At 34.9% G+C, this 18,486-nt stretch overlaps 2 protein-coding genes across 2 annotated transcripts; both read right to left on the reverse strand.

Annotated features, from left to right (window-relative positions):
* Positions 1-2,168: 2,168 nt before the first annotated feature.
* On the reverse strand, positions 2,169-7,765 carry LOC137932486 (chymotrypsin-1-like). Its single transcript, XM_068776119.1, has 5 exons — positions 7,714-7,765; positions 5,392-5,614; positions 3,884-4,118; positions 2,694-2,867; positions 2,169-2,333 (listed from the first exon to the last, which is right to left on the reverse strand). Exons 1-5 carry the CDS (start codon positions 7,763-7,765, stop codon positions 2,169-2,171), a joined length of 849 nt encoding a protein of 282 aa, XP_068632220.1.
* Positions 7,766-12,612: 4,847 nt separating this feature from the next.
* On the reverse strand, positions 12,613-17,858 carry LOC137932494 (chymotrypsin-1-like). The gene is made up of 5 exons (XM_068776132.1): positions 17,804-17,858; positions 17,104-17,335; positions 15,864-16,098; positions 14,416-14,589; positions 12,613-12,780 (listed from the first exon to the last, which is right to left on the reverse strand). Exons 1-5 carry the CDS (start codon positions 17,856-17,858, stop codon positions 12,613-12,615), a joined length of 864 nt encoding a protein of 287 aa, XP_068632233.1.
* Positions 17,859-18,486: the final 628 nt, after the last annotated feature.

Raw genomic sequence — 18,486 nt, forward strand, 5'->3', positions numbered from 1 at the left:
TATATATTTATATTATGGTTTAAATTGCATTGTATGTACTCAATAATTTCAAACGAAATTGTTTTTTAAAAGATACGAGAGAACACGAGAATATATCAATATCACTAATATATGAATTGTGGAGGTCACACATCCTATATAAGGGTGCACATTTACCGATATTTTTCCTAGCCGTTGATAAAAAAAGATAGATCTAGAACGCGTTCTTCTTCAGGAATTCGAAAGTTTAATTTAATGTAGTAGAGATAGCACCATTGCATATTGTCGGGATAAGCATCGCTTTAATAACTTATTGTATTGGTTACTAATGGAGGTACAATTTCGTCCATTTCATTAACTTGTATGTGCATTGCAGGTTTTGACGATATTGCTATCTTTCTCATTGTATTTTTTATACAATGTATTGCATAACCTGGCAATTTGAGAGTCGTTGAAGACGATGCGAATTTGCTAATAGCGGAAGCGTTAGTCAATAAAGTACGATAAGCGGGTGAACGTAAATGTCACGTGGTGCCCAACGTATGACTAGTCAACGTAAATTAGGCGAAGCTAACGCCCTCAACCTGTGATCTCGGCCAATCAGATCTCATCATCATAATGTTCCATAGACACTCGCAAGAAAGCATAGACTTCTCAAGCAGATATCATCACAATGATCGATCATGTATTGCCCGTATTTAACAACACACTGCGACTTTGACTGTCTTCAGTTTATGGCGGACAGTCCCACTACGGCGGACTGTCCTGTCCGCGGCGGCAACATGCGCGCCCTAGCGCATTGACGGAAGCCAGCAGCCTGGATCCCCGGTCGCTCGGCGCGCGCGTCTCATCGCACTCTGGGTTCGGCGGCACATCAGCGCACACGCAAGCGCGCCACAATAAACTCTCGTTCCGACGCGCCTACCTTTGTGGTTGTGTGAACAATAAATTAGGATCTTCTCAATAGCATCCGTTTATCTCATTTCACCACCACAAGTTCACGAAGTACGGGTCCTCCGCATGCCTTCAAGTGCGCATCATATGCCTTTCTAACATTCTATACAAACAGCATCACCTTAATGAAAATTGACCAAGATTTTGCCAGCCTGTGAAGCCTGATCGTTGTTTGACTACATTTTTCGAACGCACTTGTCGTACACGAACCACTTTGAATCATCATTTATTAATATCTTAAAAATGGTACGGTTTCATTAGGTCTGAATAAATAATCACAAATATTTTTTTTTGGTTTATTTCATTGAGCTCTTATGGTACCAAAATATGGAGACTTTGTCTACTCAGCTTTTTAAAAATAGGTTAAAAACTATCTTGTGATCGTGGTCGAATGTTACGTTACAATTTTAACAAAAATAGCGACCATTCTCTATAGTTGGGCGACCTGAGCGAGGTACATCTATGACATTAAAATTATCAAATTAAAAACGCTTTAATTAACTTTTTGCTATTGTTATTGACACTGTGTTAGACCCATAAACGTCACAATTTCGTTACGGCTTGCCTTGCATATTTTTATGGAAATAAAATTTTAAAATGTATCGCATTTATTCATAACATACGCTTGTTGAAAATTGAAAATTGTTTAATGGAATTTCCGCACATGCAGTGGTAGTCGTGCAACAAAGTGCACCGCCCGCCAACCCGCTTATTTTTGCGCATGCGGCAAACAATGCGAATTACACAACTACCACCGTTAAATCACTCAACATGTGTTTCACCCCTCCACGGGGCATCTTCAGGAGTTATGTTACACCGATTAGTGCCATACACAGATAATAAGGTGCACTTTGTTGCACGACTACTATTGCATGTGCGGAAGTGGCTAAATATTGGCCCTTTTCTTACTTAAAATGAAAATTGGCTCATATCAAAATTTATTTACTGTTTTTTTTTTTTAAAGTATTCTTTCTATTAACACCTAAAGACACATTTGCGATACAAAAAAGTACATGACTTAATTTTTACCCTCTGGAGGGTCTTATTGTTCAAATTAGAGTAAATGGTAAGATACAGAATTCGACTGAAATATTGCCATAGATGTTTCTGTAAAAGTCTTTATATAAATGCCCTCGAATACACAGTGCCTCGATTTAAAACAGTAAAGGAGAAATATAAAACAAAATATTATGTAAATTGCTAACTATTAGCATTTATTCGTCTACTGTTCGTCACTATTCAATGTCGACGGACTTCGCGAGTTTCTCCTCGATCCAGGGCTCAAAGGCGCTGATGCGTGTGAACATGTCCGGAGAACCTAACCCGCACGGTAGACCCCACGACACCAGTCCCACCTGCTTGCCGCTGTCGACCTCCACCAAGCTGCTGCCGCTGTCACCCTGGAAACAGAATAGAAATACCATCTAAAGATGAGCAGGGAGTCGGGTATTTATTGACTTAGCAAAAATTATGAGAGTTTGCGAAGTGATAATGCATCCGCCATATAACCCTAATCTTGCACCTTCATATTTCCACCAGTTTAACATCTTGATAGTTTAGTTATGCTCCTAGATTCCTCGTGTGTTTTAAATTTGACACTATACTTTCTGAACGTACATACCTAAATTGGTCACTGTGAACACGGCTGTCTGATTTTCAAAACTCCGCTTTACTTTACAACAAATTTACGCTAATAATTTCACGTTTGTCATTGATGTCGTCATTTTCAATTAATAGGAAATAGGTTGTAAGTTGCTTACGTAACAGCTTCCGTGTCCTTTGGAGTTGAAGGCGCAGAGGTGCATTTCTGGAAGGACTGGGGGCGGGCGGATGCCAATTGCAGCTGCAACCTTCTGTACGTCCTCAATACACTCATCTGCATCAACTGTCGTCACGTAAAGTTCCAATAGAGTGCTCGAAAGTTTACCACTTGCCTGTGAAATGAAAAAAAAATAATTAAACCTTTTAACAAATTTTGGTTCAGGCCTAAAAGCCTTACAGTTGTGAATGTATTGCTAATTTTTTTTATTAATGTCTGGTACACTCTTTTCAAAAATAAGTCCACACTGTGCAAGCAAAAGTGTTGTCAAATTTCAGACAACTATAGATTGAAATTAATTATTAGTTATCTGTATCTGCAGACATTGTGCTGCTAAAATTTAGAAGGCTGCCGTATTTCATTACAAACAATTTGTTTTGCAGAGTTATCAGTTTATAAAGTTTGATTGTAAATAAGTTTAAAAGCTTTAAATATATTCTCTGACAAATGAGCAACACATTCATGTCTTTAAATATTTTACATGGGATGATAAAGCTAGGAGAACCTATTTGATACAAACAAGAATCTAACTTCTCTTATTAATTGCTAATAGATACGCCTTTATTACATTTTCTTTTTATTTTTAAAAACGAATTATTCTCATGTATGTAGCACTCTTACAGAAAGATTAGGATATGTCCCATAAATTAATTACGGTTCGAAATTGATAAATGTAACAGATATTGCCTAACTTCACAGAAATTATTAAAAAAAATGTGAGTCTTGCATTATAGAAATAATTTTCCTAATAAATAAATTCCAAATTTAATAAACGCCGTAATATTCTCTCTGTTACTATAGTAGAAGCATTACTACAAGTCTTTGTACAGCCATAGATTGTTAATAGGACCAAGTGGAAGAGGAACTTTGTGGATGGACGTCCAGCACTGCATTTTCTGGCCCGTGGGCCCAGGAAACTTAAAACCCCACGGGATATCCCTTCTACATGCCATATTACCTGCCCACTTGTTCATCACTCCATATTTACTTTTCAAATATTTATTTCTCTGTTTTCTTTTTGTAACCGAAAGAAAAATGGAACTAACTAATTTTAAACTGAAATAGTTCGTGTCGAAAAATATTTTTTTTCTTTACGTCTGTTTATGGAACAGCCCTGTGAATAATATTTACCAAAACTCTTCCCCAACCGGCAACACGGCAGTTGACATTACCACCGACGAAGTCATAACTCAGGGGGACCAACTTCACAGTATCAGATAGTTTCATGTCAGACGATGTGACCAACATTCCGATGTCGTTCTGTATCGTTTTCGAATTGTATTCTTGGTGGGTGAAGTTGTGGGAGATTTCGTAAAGCTGGCCTTCTGAGTCCCATGTGTTTGTTCCGACGACTATACGTAGAGAGCTGTAATTATTTTCAATACATAAATTTTACTGTCATCCCCTTTTTTATCATTGTTAATTATGGCAACTCCGGGTGAAGAGAGTTTCGCCTCCCTCATAGGTGAAGATAAAAGTCGCTTAATATTTCACAGATTTTGCAAACAAGTAGCACTGCAGACTGTCAATAGTAATAAGATTAAATAATATAAGTGAGCGGTCGGGTATAGCATGATGTGGTCAAATAAAAAATTGCTTAATGAATAAATAAATAAAAGTAAAAGTGAAAAAATTAAAATTTTAAATAAAAAAAAACCAGGAACGTACGTAAGAGAAAAAAGGTGATATGTAAAAGATTACAAACGAATGAGTGATGCAAGGGAACAGAAAAATAAATTGTAAAGAAAGAATGGAGAAAGATTAAAATTAAATAGATACAAAATTGAAATATGTTTTAACTCGTAGCAGTAATGTCACTGCCACATAAAGCATTGGGAACAAGAAACTCTCAGAAACGAAGGCCATGAAAAAACGCTTAATGGAAAACTCTTCACATTAACTATAGTGCTACCGAAACATCTGTACCGTGCCTTAGGAAAGCTGCTGAATACAAAAAGGCATAAACGTCGTCGCCACGAGCGTTGAAAGGCTGGTGGAACGGAGTGGCCAATACTCCCACCTGTGTTGTTGCGCAAATAAACCTACCGACTAAGAAAAGCGCCTAGAGACTCAACAATTGGTTTTTTTAAAAACAATCATTTCAATGAACTAAAAAATGTTTTATTGAATAATATACTTTTAAGTTTAGTTTTAAAACTACAAAAAGAAAGGTCTAAGATATCTTAGAAAAATTTGTTATTTATTTTAAATTTATTGTTCATATATTAGTATAACACTCGTAGTTTATTCTCGTACTTCGTTTGCGTGGAATTTTACAAAGAAATTATTATGCTTTATTAATAAGAATTATTTGAAAATAAAAATTACTTTAGTTACTCCGTCATACATCGATTTGATGTTTAGACATATAGATATACTTATTCGTTTATTGACAACAAATTTACTAAATATCTACATAATAAATGTCAAAACACAGTGACATTTGGCGCCATTTCTAAAAATTACAAGCAAGTTAAAATTATGACATTACTTTTGCGCCACCTTATATCACAAGCGATTTCATTTCCGCGTCGATGGAAGCTGAAATTAATTACTTTGCCCAGATGATTCCGGAATGGAAAACATACAACTTATTTCCATATATATCCTGGGAATAATATGAAAATTTATGTACACACCTGAGAAGGGATCCAGAGTTATACACCGAAACTACACAGTGAGCAGCTGTCAACACGTGTCGTTGGCTGATGAGGGAGCCTCCGCACATGAATATCCTCGCAGTTTCTCCGATGATCATCGCGACCATATAGGGCACGCTGCCTTCCTCGGCGGGTTTTCCCCCCACAATGCGACCCGTGGGGTCTGTGAACGTGAACTCGACGGATTCCGACGGCGGCCTAGCTGTTGGAACACATAACAGTGAGATGACATAGAAAATATAAATGAAACGTAGATACTATATCTATCTATTTATATATAATATTATATCCTCCTATTAATTATATGTTTGTAAGTAACTATTTATATCTTTATTATAAGTACACCTATCCCCTATTTACACGGTAGATACGTTCCTGAGAAAAACGTGTAAATCGAAAACTTAAAATTTTCAAATGGAAACTGTGTAAATCGAAAAACTTGCAGAAAATGCGTAAATTTGCTATTTAACAATTGTGATTTTTTTTCAATATTTTTAGGTGTACACAGAAATAAAACTTAATGTATTGACAAGTTAAAATATTTAATATATTACGGAAATACTGTCTTATTATTTAATTACAATACATTAAACTGAAAAGTAAAAAATAAAACCAAAGGTGTTTTATTATCCTTTACCACTATCAGAAATTACTCCCATTTTTTTTTTGGGAATCGAAGGTTCGAATTCACTTTCATCACTCGAAGTTATTTGTGCCGATTCGATGTTTGAAGCAGAAATATTTACATTATGAGAGATAGTAATAAAATCGGTTATTAAAACTAAAAAAAGCTTATTCGGAAAACTGTGTAAAAGCGAAAACGTGTAAAATAAGTATCGTGTAAATCGGGGGATAGGTATATAGTATTTATATAAAGACTATATGTTTGTATAACCAATTATCCTTTTTATAAAATTTAATCACAATTAATCACACTAATTTTTTCTGCATTACCTTTACAAAAATTTTAAAAGGAGTCAATAAATATAAATAAATAAAAATGTGTCGTCAAATGCTAGAAGTTTTGTGGAGCGCAAACCTAGAAAATTTTTCGACCAATTTATCTACCTGTTATTCTATTTTTAAAATTCGTTCAATTGTTTTCATAATGAAAAAAAAATTGCAAAAAGCGTACAATTCGACAGACTCATTTGTTTTTTGTGATCACCATCACAATTATATATGTACAAATATGTACAAATTGCTAACAAAATATGCACACGAAAATCTAACCCATGGAAACTGCCAATTAAAAAAGTCAATATCTATTACGGAAGTAGGTACTCACACTACTAAATGGTATACCGAAAGATTTTATATTAAAAATCAATAAATGAAAGTACAAAATGAAATATGATTTTTTATAGATATATAGCTATTTATTTTTTAATTTTAATGTTAACTGTAAAAGTAATCTAGCTTACTGTTTAACTGTAATAATTATGACTAATTTATGTAATGTAAATGAAAATTGTGCAATATTTAAAAACAGTTATTTTTGTGAAACGAAATTAAATTAAAAAAATATATATTTGGAGAGAAATTCATTTCTAATCTTTATTAGCACTTAAAAATCCTTAATAAAGGATTTTTGCAGAAGTTTTGGTATATTTTATTTTAATCCAATACACGGAAATACAGAGACATTATATATGTTGCCGTATTTGAGCATAAATAAATTTTATTGATCCTGAGAAAACAAATACAAGAAAGGAAAATACATTAAATATAATTAAATTAAATACAAAAGTATTTTTCAATTAAAACCACGAGTGTATCAGTAATTTTTCTAACAAAGATTAAAATGGTTAACGAAAAATTCTTTTAAATTAACAATTTATTTATTAGTTATTTTTTGTTTTATTATCATATGTATTATAGCTGTCGTTTTTCGATCACATTAACTGTTACGAATAAAGATTTCTTCACAAAAAAGCCGACATTATTTTTTTGTAATTACACCAACATAGATTATATTAATTTAAAAAAATATTATATATGAAGCAAAAATGAAATAATCAGATAATGAAATATATTTGTCAATAAACATGGGGCTATGGGATAGTCTATGTCCAACGGTGGACGTTATATAGCGGAAATTATTAGTTTCTAAAACGTGGGCCGGCTAGCATTGTGATGTTTTAGACATATACTAATAACAACATATACATTATTTAGTTCACTTGTTTTAATAAATTTATTTGTAAGAAACGTTAGTAATATATATACTTTATTTAAATTTTACATATCTCTACGTATTTAATTAAATTATATATGATACAATAAAATAAATTAATTTACCTAGAGTAACAACGAGTATTGCAGCTAACAGTAGACATATTTTGAGCGCCATCTTGATTTTAACACAGTCTAAATTTCTAAAATTTCACACCTTTATATACTTTATTATTGTGTTTTATTAATTACAAAACGTAATATAAAACGATAAACTAGCGTTTATATATGTTTAACAATCATTATTCCGACAGATCGTTGATTAGAGGCAATTGTTTATTACGGTAAAAGAAACGTGGACGTATTGTGTACACAATAAAGAATTGTGAATGTATGTTTTATCACAATCGAACGCATTGCAGGATAATTAATTTAACATTAGATAAACGGATCAATAGACATTGTATCATCCGTCAGTGTCATCTTAATGATTAGAAAAAAAAATATTTCTCATTACATGCCTTCCAATAAAATAGAAAGTAATCCCGTAACCGATGCTCTTCCGGGAGTGCGCGAGCTTCGAGCCTAAAATAAGTTTTAAGCTAGGCGCACTCTGCACCTTGTCGTCTTAAACCCGAGAAATCTGCAAATGACATTTCGACAGTAGTAAGGTCCAGTTAAAAAATAAAACTGCTGAAGGCATTAACCTCAATTAAGCATCCAGTCACTGAAACATATACTTTAATGGACTCAGGCGTTACCTTGCGGAAGTCCATCCTAAGCAAGAAAAGGACCGATATTTAGCCACTTCCGCACATGCAGTGGTAGTCGTGCAACAAAGTGCTTATTTGTCACTCTCTGTTTGGCACTAATCGGTGTAACTCATAACTCCTGAAGATGCCCCGTGGAGGAGTGAAACACGTGTTGAGTGAATTAACAAGCAGTTGTGTAACTCGCATTGTTTGCCGCATACGCATTTATCAGCGGGCTGGCGGGCGGTGCACTTGTTGCACGACTACCACTGTATGTGCGGAAGTGGCTAAATATTGGTCCTTTTCTTACTTAACATATATTTTCTTTAATTATATCATAGCAAGCCCGCTGTAGTGTTGATTGCCGTCAAATTATTGATAGGGGCGGGTGCTATAATTATTTTTTTAGTTTTTAGGGGAAAAGAATCTCTTTTTTTATCGTAACGGTAATGCGATAATAATAAATGTAAGTAACGGTTGGGAATCGTTAGCGAATTTAATTCTATTTTTTTTATCCATTATACGATGGTATATGCTTGCCTAGAGGAAACCTATTCTCTTGTTTTGAAGATTCTGAATTTATAATTGTCTGGAAACAATGACGCAGTGGGTTGTTCCGTTCTTTGGCTGTTCGCAATATAAGATTATTAGCAAAACGCTTAGTGCGGGTGGAAGGAATTCCAACGGTGTACGGATGTCGTGAATCCATACGTCTTGTTGTCTGATGGAAGAAAGGAGAAGGGGAAATTATTTGGTGTAATTCTGACGCACTCTAATATACAGACTGTAGATATACGATAAAGTGACAACTTTGACAACCAAAGCATCTTTACCAATCAGCTTCTTGGCTCGTATCTATATGTAGTCCAAAGCTTCGAGCTGGTACTTCGATCCATTCCACAGATTGGTACAATATCCTACACATGACCGGACTTGTGCTATATATAGAGTTAAGAGCTGTGGTGTAAAATACTACGGAAACCTTTCCTAGATTACCCAACTTTTTGGGAGGTAATGTATCTTTGGGTTCAATTATAGTTTACTACATTTAAATCCACAATAGGTTCTTAGATATTATCACTGGCATAATTTCGAAATTGAAATTTTATTGTGCATTCGTAATTCAATTTTTATTAACATTATCGCGTGGAGTTATTTACAAAGTGCACCGACAACAAGGTTAAGACTGCCCGAGTTTGATTTTAAAGTCAAAATATTGACTACATCACATATAAAGACTGGCCATCTTCCAGTCCAGATCTAAAGTACTAAAGTTACTATGGTTTTGGAGGCTAAAGTGTGTGCTCGGCCATATTAAAATCTAAAGTGTTTGAAGTCATCCTCGAGAGAAGTGGTGATCGAGGTAGACATGAATATAGTGCGTGATCAGCACAATTTGTCAAAAATAGAGGCGGACATTTTGAATACATTTTGACTTCAATTAGACTTATTTCGATTACCAAAATACATTCTTATAAATAATACACACTTTTATATTAATTATACAGGATTGCAACTGCTCACAAACAAGTTTTCAAAGGATGGACAGCAGCGACCTCTTCTTACTGTAATACCACATCGCAATCGTGGACCCGCCTACCAAGCGTGGCGATAATGTTATATTCACTCATAGATATCTTTGAGGATGGCCTATGCCTATTTACATTAAGTCATGTAATTGTAAAATATACGTAAGAAAAGGACTCTAATACTAATTACTCAACACGTATTTCACCCCTCCACGGGGCATCTTCAGGAATTATGTTTCACCGATTAGTGCCAAACGCAGAGTCAAGTAAATTGAAAAGTAATTTGGCGGTGGCGGTTGTGTGATTCGCATTGTTTGCCGCATACGCATTTATCAGCGTGCTGGCGGGCGGTGCACTTTATTGCACGATTAACACTGCATGTGTGGAAGTGGCTAAATATTGGTCCTTTTCTTAATTAGGATGGACTTCCGCGAGGTAACGCCTGATTCCATTAAATATGTAAAATATACTTTATAAAGTACGCAACAATAATAGCGGATCTGAAATATATAATTGTTTTAGAAGAATTTTAGCGGCAAATGTGACTCTAACTACAAACAAATCTTTGTAAACTAACTCCTATATTTATCTGCGACTGTTTAATGCACTATTTATAAGTTTTCGAGATAGTTTAAGTCCAGATAACATAAAACATTAACTTAGATGTTACTACTTAAGTAATACATTCCTGTATGTAAATATGTGTATATATAGAAAATCTTAAATACGTATGTGTTTAAATTCCTCTTTTGACACATACTCTTAGTGCAGCTTTCGATAAAAACTTGTCGTCTTATAAATATTCTTCTTATTTTTGACAGATAGATGCCCACTTTAAGGTATAAGCCCACAGTTATTGTTTTCTCATTACTATAGTTTTACTTAAATATAGAATATTTTATTTTGTTTTTATTATTTAATGTCGTCATAATATTAATCTGTGTGTTTTAATGCTTATTTTAAATTGTTACTTTTATTTATAATGATGAATTCATATTTAAAAAAGAAAAAACGTTGTGCTTAACGAACTACGAAAAAGAGCAGCAGTTTGTCCTGTTCTAAGGACCTCAAATGCATAAACCGTACATTTTATTCTTTTCGTAAATGCTTTCGTATAGTACATTTTTAGTAATTTATACGCCATAATTTAAAATATATAATAAATACTGACAGACACATCTGTACACAAATAAATAAAATTGGAATGTCAGTTTTAATATTAAAATAATCGATTCTAACTACACGTGTGACGAAAGATATGTGTTTCAAATTGGACCATCGCCTTATTTATAATATTGACATATGAAAACGCTCCGCTTATGCCGATTGTACCATACGCACAAATGACGTGCGCATATATGTTAAAAGACGCACCACTCCCGCGCGGACTGGATACGCGGCCGCTGCTCGCTCGACGCGCCTTCTTCATTATTACTTGTCTAAGTCGATTAAGTTGCTTTCCTTATAAATAATATTAATTGTTTTAGATTCCAACAATTATTTAAATTCAGTTCTTTCGCTTTTATTAGTGCTGAACTTGCTACAGTTTTATTGGGTAAAGATATACTAATCTTCTCCTATACATGCATATAAATATATATACGGTACATATACTAAAATTATTTTTTTTCAACTTTTGTCTGTCTATCTGTTTGTTCCTGCTAACTAGTTTATGACAGTTTATAACAAGTCTTTTGATATATAATGAAATCCGTAAAAATCAATGCGTACCACGCAAAGCTGGAAGGAGACAGCTAGCGATAAATATAAGAAACAAAATAAATTCGTAACGCTTTTTTCGTCTTTAAAAAATTAACAAATCTTTCAGTGTCTGTGTGCAAATATAATAAAGTTTCACAAGATATCTTAGACCTTCTGTTTTAAAGTTTTAAATCTAAAATTAAATGTATATTATTAAATAAATCCTTATAGTATTCAAAAGCCTTTACCTCATTGAAATGTGTGGACCTTGGTTTGTTAACTAATGTACTTGGTTAATATTATAATCTACACTTTAAAAATTGTTATTTTTTATTTAAAAAAGCAACTGCCGAGTTTCTGGTCGACTCTTTTCAACAGATCAGCGTTTCGAGCTATTTGTAGCTTACTACTTATAATGTTAAAATGACACTCAAAAGCGCATGTAAATAAATGCCTACTCGATATTTCGAATTTTGAATGTTTTTGTTTTGTTTTTTTTTTTTAACACGACGCATTTTATTTATTGCTACGAACACCTTAATGTCAATTTCTGGCGGCTCAACTGCGTTTTCTGTGATGGAAATATCATCGAATTAAAACCTTCAAAGATTATCGATTCTCGTTGTACTTTATGGGGGGGGGGGTGGAAGGGGTGTAGAGAAACTTAGACTTATAAATTATGTTTCAGTGTTATTATTTGACAGTTAACAATAAATTTGCGATAGACGAAATAATAAAGCTCCGTGCGAATTAAAGAGATGAAAAAACCGAGCGTTTTACTCATTTATACTTATAAAAAAAAACCTTGGAAAAAACCTTAAAATGCATGGAAAAGAAAATGGCTGTGTTCTTACTGGCCATACTGCTTCTTACAGTGGTTTTACAGGATGCAAACGAAACATATATATATGGTCATGCGATTTATTAATTAAAAAGAAATTATTAGTTGATATTTCCTTAAATTTTCGTATTCTAAAAACTATATAACATCTATTAAGATTAAAAAATCAAAACAAAAGAGATATTTTTCTTTAAATAGGGATTTAGGAGCGATCACCATGTACATTTTCTATGACACTTCTGATCCAGGACTCATAGCTGCTGATGCGAGTGAACATGTCTGGTGCCCCCATCGCACATGGCAGCCCCCAGGATACGACACCGACCTGGTTTATATTGTTGGCCGTCACCAGAGGGCCACCGCTGTCACCCTGGAATAACAATGTGAAGGATAGATCAGACATCAATATTTCTGACAATATGACCAGCACCAATCTTTTCACTTCTACTTTTATAGTGAATGACGAAGAATGAAATAACCTATTGACGTCTTTCTTTTCAGCCGTAAGTTTTTTTAGTGGCATGACATTTCTGGTAAATGAGTTTTACAAGTTTTTTTTTTTAATAATAAAAATTGCTTGTTGTTAAATCAGAAATCATTTGTACCTTTCTAGCTTTAATTTATGATGGATATCTGCAAAGAGAATATTAATTTGACTCTAGTTTTTATCGAATTAAGCTCTATTGGCATTTTATTATTTACCAGTGTTTCAAAATTCAAGCACAACGAACTAAGTTCACTCACAAGGTGGATATATGACTTCGTTAGGGTAATTGTAACACTGAATGCAGGCCGCTTTAAGCCTGTGTTGTTAGATATCTATGAGGTAACCCTGTGTGCAGCGGTGGACGTCTTACATGTATTTGAAGTATCTACTAAAGGCGGAAGTCAATGGAGAAGAATCTAGAATTTTAAATTGATGTGTGTAATAATATCGCTACATAAAAAGCCGCTATATGTGGGGATTCCCGCGGACGTTGTCACCACGCTCCACCGTTTGCTCGTCTCGCCCACTCGTCTCGCTCACTCGCACGGCGTGCACGATACGCGCTCTTGCTTGCTCTTGGCAGGTAGCCAAGACGCGCAGCACGTGCGCCCGCGGCCGTTGGAGTTCCAGGGAGTCGGATTTGAGCCATGGTTCGATGCGCAACCGCGCGTAGGCGAATTATTCATTTTCCGCGCACAAATTATGTTAATTATTCAATAAACATTTTTTCCACATCACATGTGTCTATTTATAACAAATAATCAACGTATATTTAAATATGAGGTCACGCCGTCTATAAATACGAAATTTGAAAATATTAGGGGGACCGGAAAGTAATATCGTTTCTGTCGAACTATTTTACAGAAAAACCGGTTGATATTTACCGCTCCGGCATTAAAAATTTGTATACTTTATGGCAAAAGGTTGTTGATAACGAAGGTGAATAAATTGTTGATTATAGTTAAACCTTGTTAAAAATGTAGTCGTGTGAAATTAACTTAAGTAAGCGACATTACTTTCCGGTTCCCCTCCATTACCTCAAAGTTATTAAAGTCATAGTTAACCGCTTTTCTTCTACTTATTTATTATCCTGTTTTAAAATGATAAAACTTTTTTATAGCCCCTGTTATTAGGGACTTTTCTTACACCTCTAATTTTGCATTTACATAATTTTTAAATGAAAAGGTTTATAGAAAAACGCTTCTATTCATAATATGTAATATATTCAGGCGTTACTTTTCGGAAGTCCATCCTAAGTAAGGAAAGGACTGATATATAGCTACTTCCGCTATGTAGCAGTAGTCGTGCAATAAAGTGCATCGCCCGCCAGCCCGGTGAAAAATGCGTATGCGGCAAACAATGCGAATTACACAACTACCACCGTTAATTCACTCAACACGTGTTTCACCCCTCCACGGGGCATCTTCAGGAGTTATGTTACACCGATTAGTGCCAAACACCGATCGATACCGAACTATATTTATTGATAATGATAGAGTATAAAATCATTTGACTCACGCTGCACATGCCGTGTCCAGGTGAATGGTAAACGCAGAGATGGGCTTCAGGAACGATTGTCGGTAGACGCATGCCTATAGCCTCGCTTGTACGTTCTATTTCCTTAATACACTCCTCGGCGGTGATTGTCTCCACGTACAACTGGAGGAGCGTTTCAGAAAGAGGTCCACTTCTCTGTAAAATAATAAAACATTAGCATAAAATAGCCCAGCGCATCGGCAAGTTTTTTTCTATTAATTGAAGATGCTTAGATGGTCGGGTGGCGTCACTAGAATGGACAAAATACGGAACGAATATATCAGAGGTTCGTTTAAGGTAGCTCCGATCCCCAGCAAATTACAGGAAAAAAGATTACGATGGTATGGCCACATTCAACGGAAACCAGATAACCACGTGGTAAAAACTGCCTTAAGCCTCCCAGAATTCCCAAGAGGGAGAGGGCGTCCAAAAGCTACGTGGTGGTCTAATATCAGAAAGGAACTGGAAACCCTTCAACTTGATGCAGGGACAACCCAGGATAGAGTGGCCTGGCGCAAATTGATAAGGAGACCCGACCCCAAATAAAGGGAAAAGGGAAGGAAGAAGAAGAAGAATTGCAATTTCAACCATTTAGGTTTTTCGTATACAACTTGTTTTTTTCTTGTTCACTGAGTGCAAACAATTGGGAAAGGGTTTGCCGCTATTTGGTACGAATCTTTCACGACATCGTTTTATTATACACAATTTTTCTTATGGATAAATGCAGATAAAATTTATGACTTTCCTTCAATTATACATTTATATACAAATTATTATATTTTAAGTCGCTGTCCAAGCGCTACAGACAGTTAAATGTCTTGAGGTTTAAGACAACGTGCCGGGCCAACTCATCAAAAGATTATGTAATAGATTTTTTCTTGAGGTCCGGTAAGTTGAATGGAGGTATATGAAGGTTATTGTATAAGGAAAAGTGTCCGAGTAAGTGAAAATTATTTTAAAACGGTGCAGGTACTGCTTGCAGTACCCGTGCTCGTTTAGTAGTTTTGTGAGATGGAAAGATATCTTGATGAGTTTTCGCAGTTTGTTTATGTCGGAAAGTTTCGGAAGGAGTCCATTGGTATATTGGTAAGTTTAAATAGTAGTGGGCATGTCACAAAGTGTGGCCCTCCCACTAGGCGGAGCTACGACATAGCCAAAGTCTTGGGCTTGAACTTGAGGGAAGACTATGTTTTGCAGTGGGTCCATAGCAGCTGGCGTAATGACCATGAAATATATTTTCTACAGAAAAAAAAATATTACATTTCGGCAGAGATATTTGGTAGTATTACTTTTAGTTTCTCAATATCGTAATTACATTTTGTTATGACCTCATCTCGCGATAGGCATGTAAATTTGTGAAGTCATCGTCGATATAAAAACAATTAAACTCTACTATGCGGTCTATGTTACTGTAAATATATTTTACTTACGCTTATCAATCCCCATCCCGCTGCTTTACAGAGGACATCGCCTCCCACGTAATCGAAATTCAAAGGCACTACCTGTACCTCCCTAGATAGATCCACGTCGTTATTAGTGACCAGGAACCCGAGGTCGTTCACTAATTCATTGGCATCGTATTCGGGATAGGTGAAATTTGTCGAGATGCTGTACATTTGTCCACCGTACCGCCAGGTGTCGGTGCCAACGATTGCACGGAGAGAACTGTGATATTAATTTAAAATATTAAAAGATTCAAAAAATTATACAAGGCAGCGTTCGTACAGTTGTAACTTTAAACGACACCGATAGATGGCGCTGGCAGCCGATTGCCTCGCAGACTATCGTACTATAATCTTTCAATCAGTTTGACAATTAATGCCCGCGAAATCATTTAGAAAACCGAAAAGTGGAATAAAAACCTCACTTTGAAAGATAAATTCTGTCACAAAATAATACCAGTTTAATTAGACATTAAAAATATCAAAAATAAAATGGCTGTTCAGCTGTGGTTGGACTTAGGTTTCAAAAAGCCAGGTTATGTAGAAAACCGTACAAGACAAACGATTTTTAAAATATAAAGCGTTCGTCTTCGTAGTTAAATGTGTAAACATTTACAAAAACCTTAACTTTAATTCTGATCTTTGTGTTTAAGTATTATTGTTAACACTTTTTTGTACACCATTGACAATAAATAGAGAAGAAATAAAAACAATTCATATGGTACAAGAGGCGTTCTTATCGTTTGAGGTGATCTCTACCAGATCTTAGATAGAGACGAGAGACGGAAAGTAGAGATCAGTTCAGAATATACGTACATACAAATACATTCATAAGTAATATACATAACTAATTCATAAGAAAATTACTAAAAAATCATTCTATACTGTAAAGGACTTTTAAGTAATGCTTAGGAATTATTGCGAGATCTTCGTAAAACAAAACGTGTTAGGAAGGCACATAGCTTTGTTTTAGGATAAATGACGTCATAGTCATTCCATTTTGCTTGAAGTTTTTATCGAATCAGACTTCTGTTATTCTCTGAACATACACAACTACTAATGTAACTTAATTCAAATTGCAAAATGCTGTGCTTAAATGAATCAGTAAATGTCTTCACTGTGTCCCAGTTATCATTTATGAACAAGAAAAAAGTAGTATAGAAACAAATTTAAAAATGGAATGTGTATATCGTATCAAATTCTATTTTTAAAATATTTAAGATATTACTCAATGAGATATCCATCTGGAGCCGCCGCTACGATACAATGAGCTGCCGTAAGGATGCATCTGGTGGTGATCATGGAACCTCCACAAAAGAAGTTCCTGACAGCGTCTCCAGTGGTCAAGGCTACTATGTACGGCACACTGCCCTGGGGCGCCGGCTCACCGCCAACGATACGAGACTGGTATTGATTCACATGGTTGTAGAGATCAAGGTGTTGAGAAGCTGGCGTGGCACCTGAAGATAAACAGATAAGTATATCACCATTGCATTCTTCTGAACACATCGAAATATATTCAATCAACAATATATCGGAATGTACAAAGAAAGTATGTGAGGCGTTTTAATGTCGGACGGCGACAATAGATGGCGCTGTCAGCCGATTGTCACGCTATATTAAAAATAGTGAAACATAAATATTGCAGTACGCACTCTACTTGATTAATCGCCATTTCATAAAAATAATATATAACAGACTAACGAATAATGAAAAACATAATTATATTGCAAAATAAAATACTGTGTATTCGAGGTGCTCTAATGGTTGAATTTTAGTAAATGTAATAAGTATATAAAATGTATATAATGGGGTAACGATTTTACATATAACATATTGTAATTTGATGCTTGGCCGTTAAAATAAGAGAGATCATGTCGGCCTGGTATTCGAGTGCAGCCAGATACCTTACTTAATCCTTTCGTTACCAGGGCCAGAGTTATACGGCATCCACTGGGCATGCTGTGAGTACCAGTGCAGCATTTCGGTGGCATCTATTTACCGTTCTTTATATTGCAATGTTATTGATTTACATTATGGGTTCAATCATGTAATTGAATGCGCCTTTATTTAAAAACAATTCTTCGAAAGTATAGTATGTATTTAGAAACTAAAATTCAAAATGTAAAAAAAGTATCACCGCCATAATAATCCACTAAGATTGACCGAAACACACTTTACTTTTAATTTTTAAATCAATAAATATACTTTCAATTTTTAAATATGAATGTTAAAATTGTACAGTGGGTTTATGTGTGAATACCTGTTTTAAGATTTATCGCTGCATAATAAATTATTGAGAAACAAATTCCATTTTAAATTAATATGCAAGTATGATCTTTAAATATGTAACACTTGAATGATAAAATTCGAATATTAGCCTACCGCTATGCAATGTGCATATTTCGAAGCTCCCATTTCAGTAGCATTCACTTCGGCGGAACGTACTGCGGTAAGTAAATGGTTAAAGACCCTGGACACCGACATCTGTTACTTAAATAGTAGAGTTCTCTTATTATCCCATACATATTACATTAAGCCAGGGGTGAGCAACCTTTTTTGGTCGAAGGGCCGCAGTTTCAAAAACAGTGGGCCCAGAAAAAAAAAGTAT

This window comes from Battus philenor, unplaced genomic scaffold (assembly GCF_028537555.1).
Source record: "Battus philenor isolate CCGP_79_NKW_IND1 unplaced genomic scaffold, ilBatPhil1.0.hap1 SCAF_11, whole genome shotgun sequence".
Classification (NCBI taxonomy): Eukaryota; Metazoa; Arthropoda; class Insecta; order Lepidoptera; family Papilionidae; genus Battus; species Battus philenor.

Excerpts from the sequence above, each read along its gene's own strand:
- LOC137932486 (XM_068776119.1), bottom strand. The coding sequence starts at position 7,765 with ATGGCGCTCAAAATATGTCTACTGTTAGCTGCAATACTCGTTGTTACT. Across the intron at positions 4,119-5,391 it reads AACTCTGGATCCCTTCTCAG|CTCTCTACGTATAGTCGTCG; the intron begins GTGTGTACATAA and ends AAATAATTACAG. Across the intron at positions 2,868-3,883 it reads CCGGTTGGGGAAGAGTTTTG|GCAAGTGGTAAACTTTCGAG; the intron begins GTAAATATTATT and ends TTCATTTCACAG.
- LOC137932494 (XM_068776132.1), bottom strand. The coding sequence starts at position 17,858 with ATGCTGCACTGGTACTCACAGCATGCCCAGTGGATGCCGTATAACTCT. Across the intron at positions 16,099-17,103 it reads CCAGATGGATATCTCATTGA|TTCTCTCCGTGCAATCGTTG; the intron begins GTAATATCTTAA and ends TTAATATCACAG. Across the intron at positions 14,590-15,863 it reads CGGGATGGGGATTGATAAGC|AGAAGTGGACCTCTTTCTGA; the intron begins GTAAGTAAAATA and ends ATTATTTTACAG.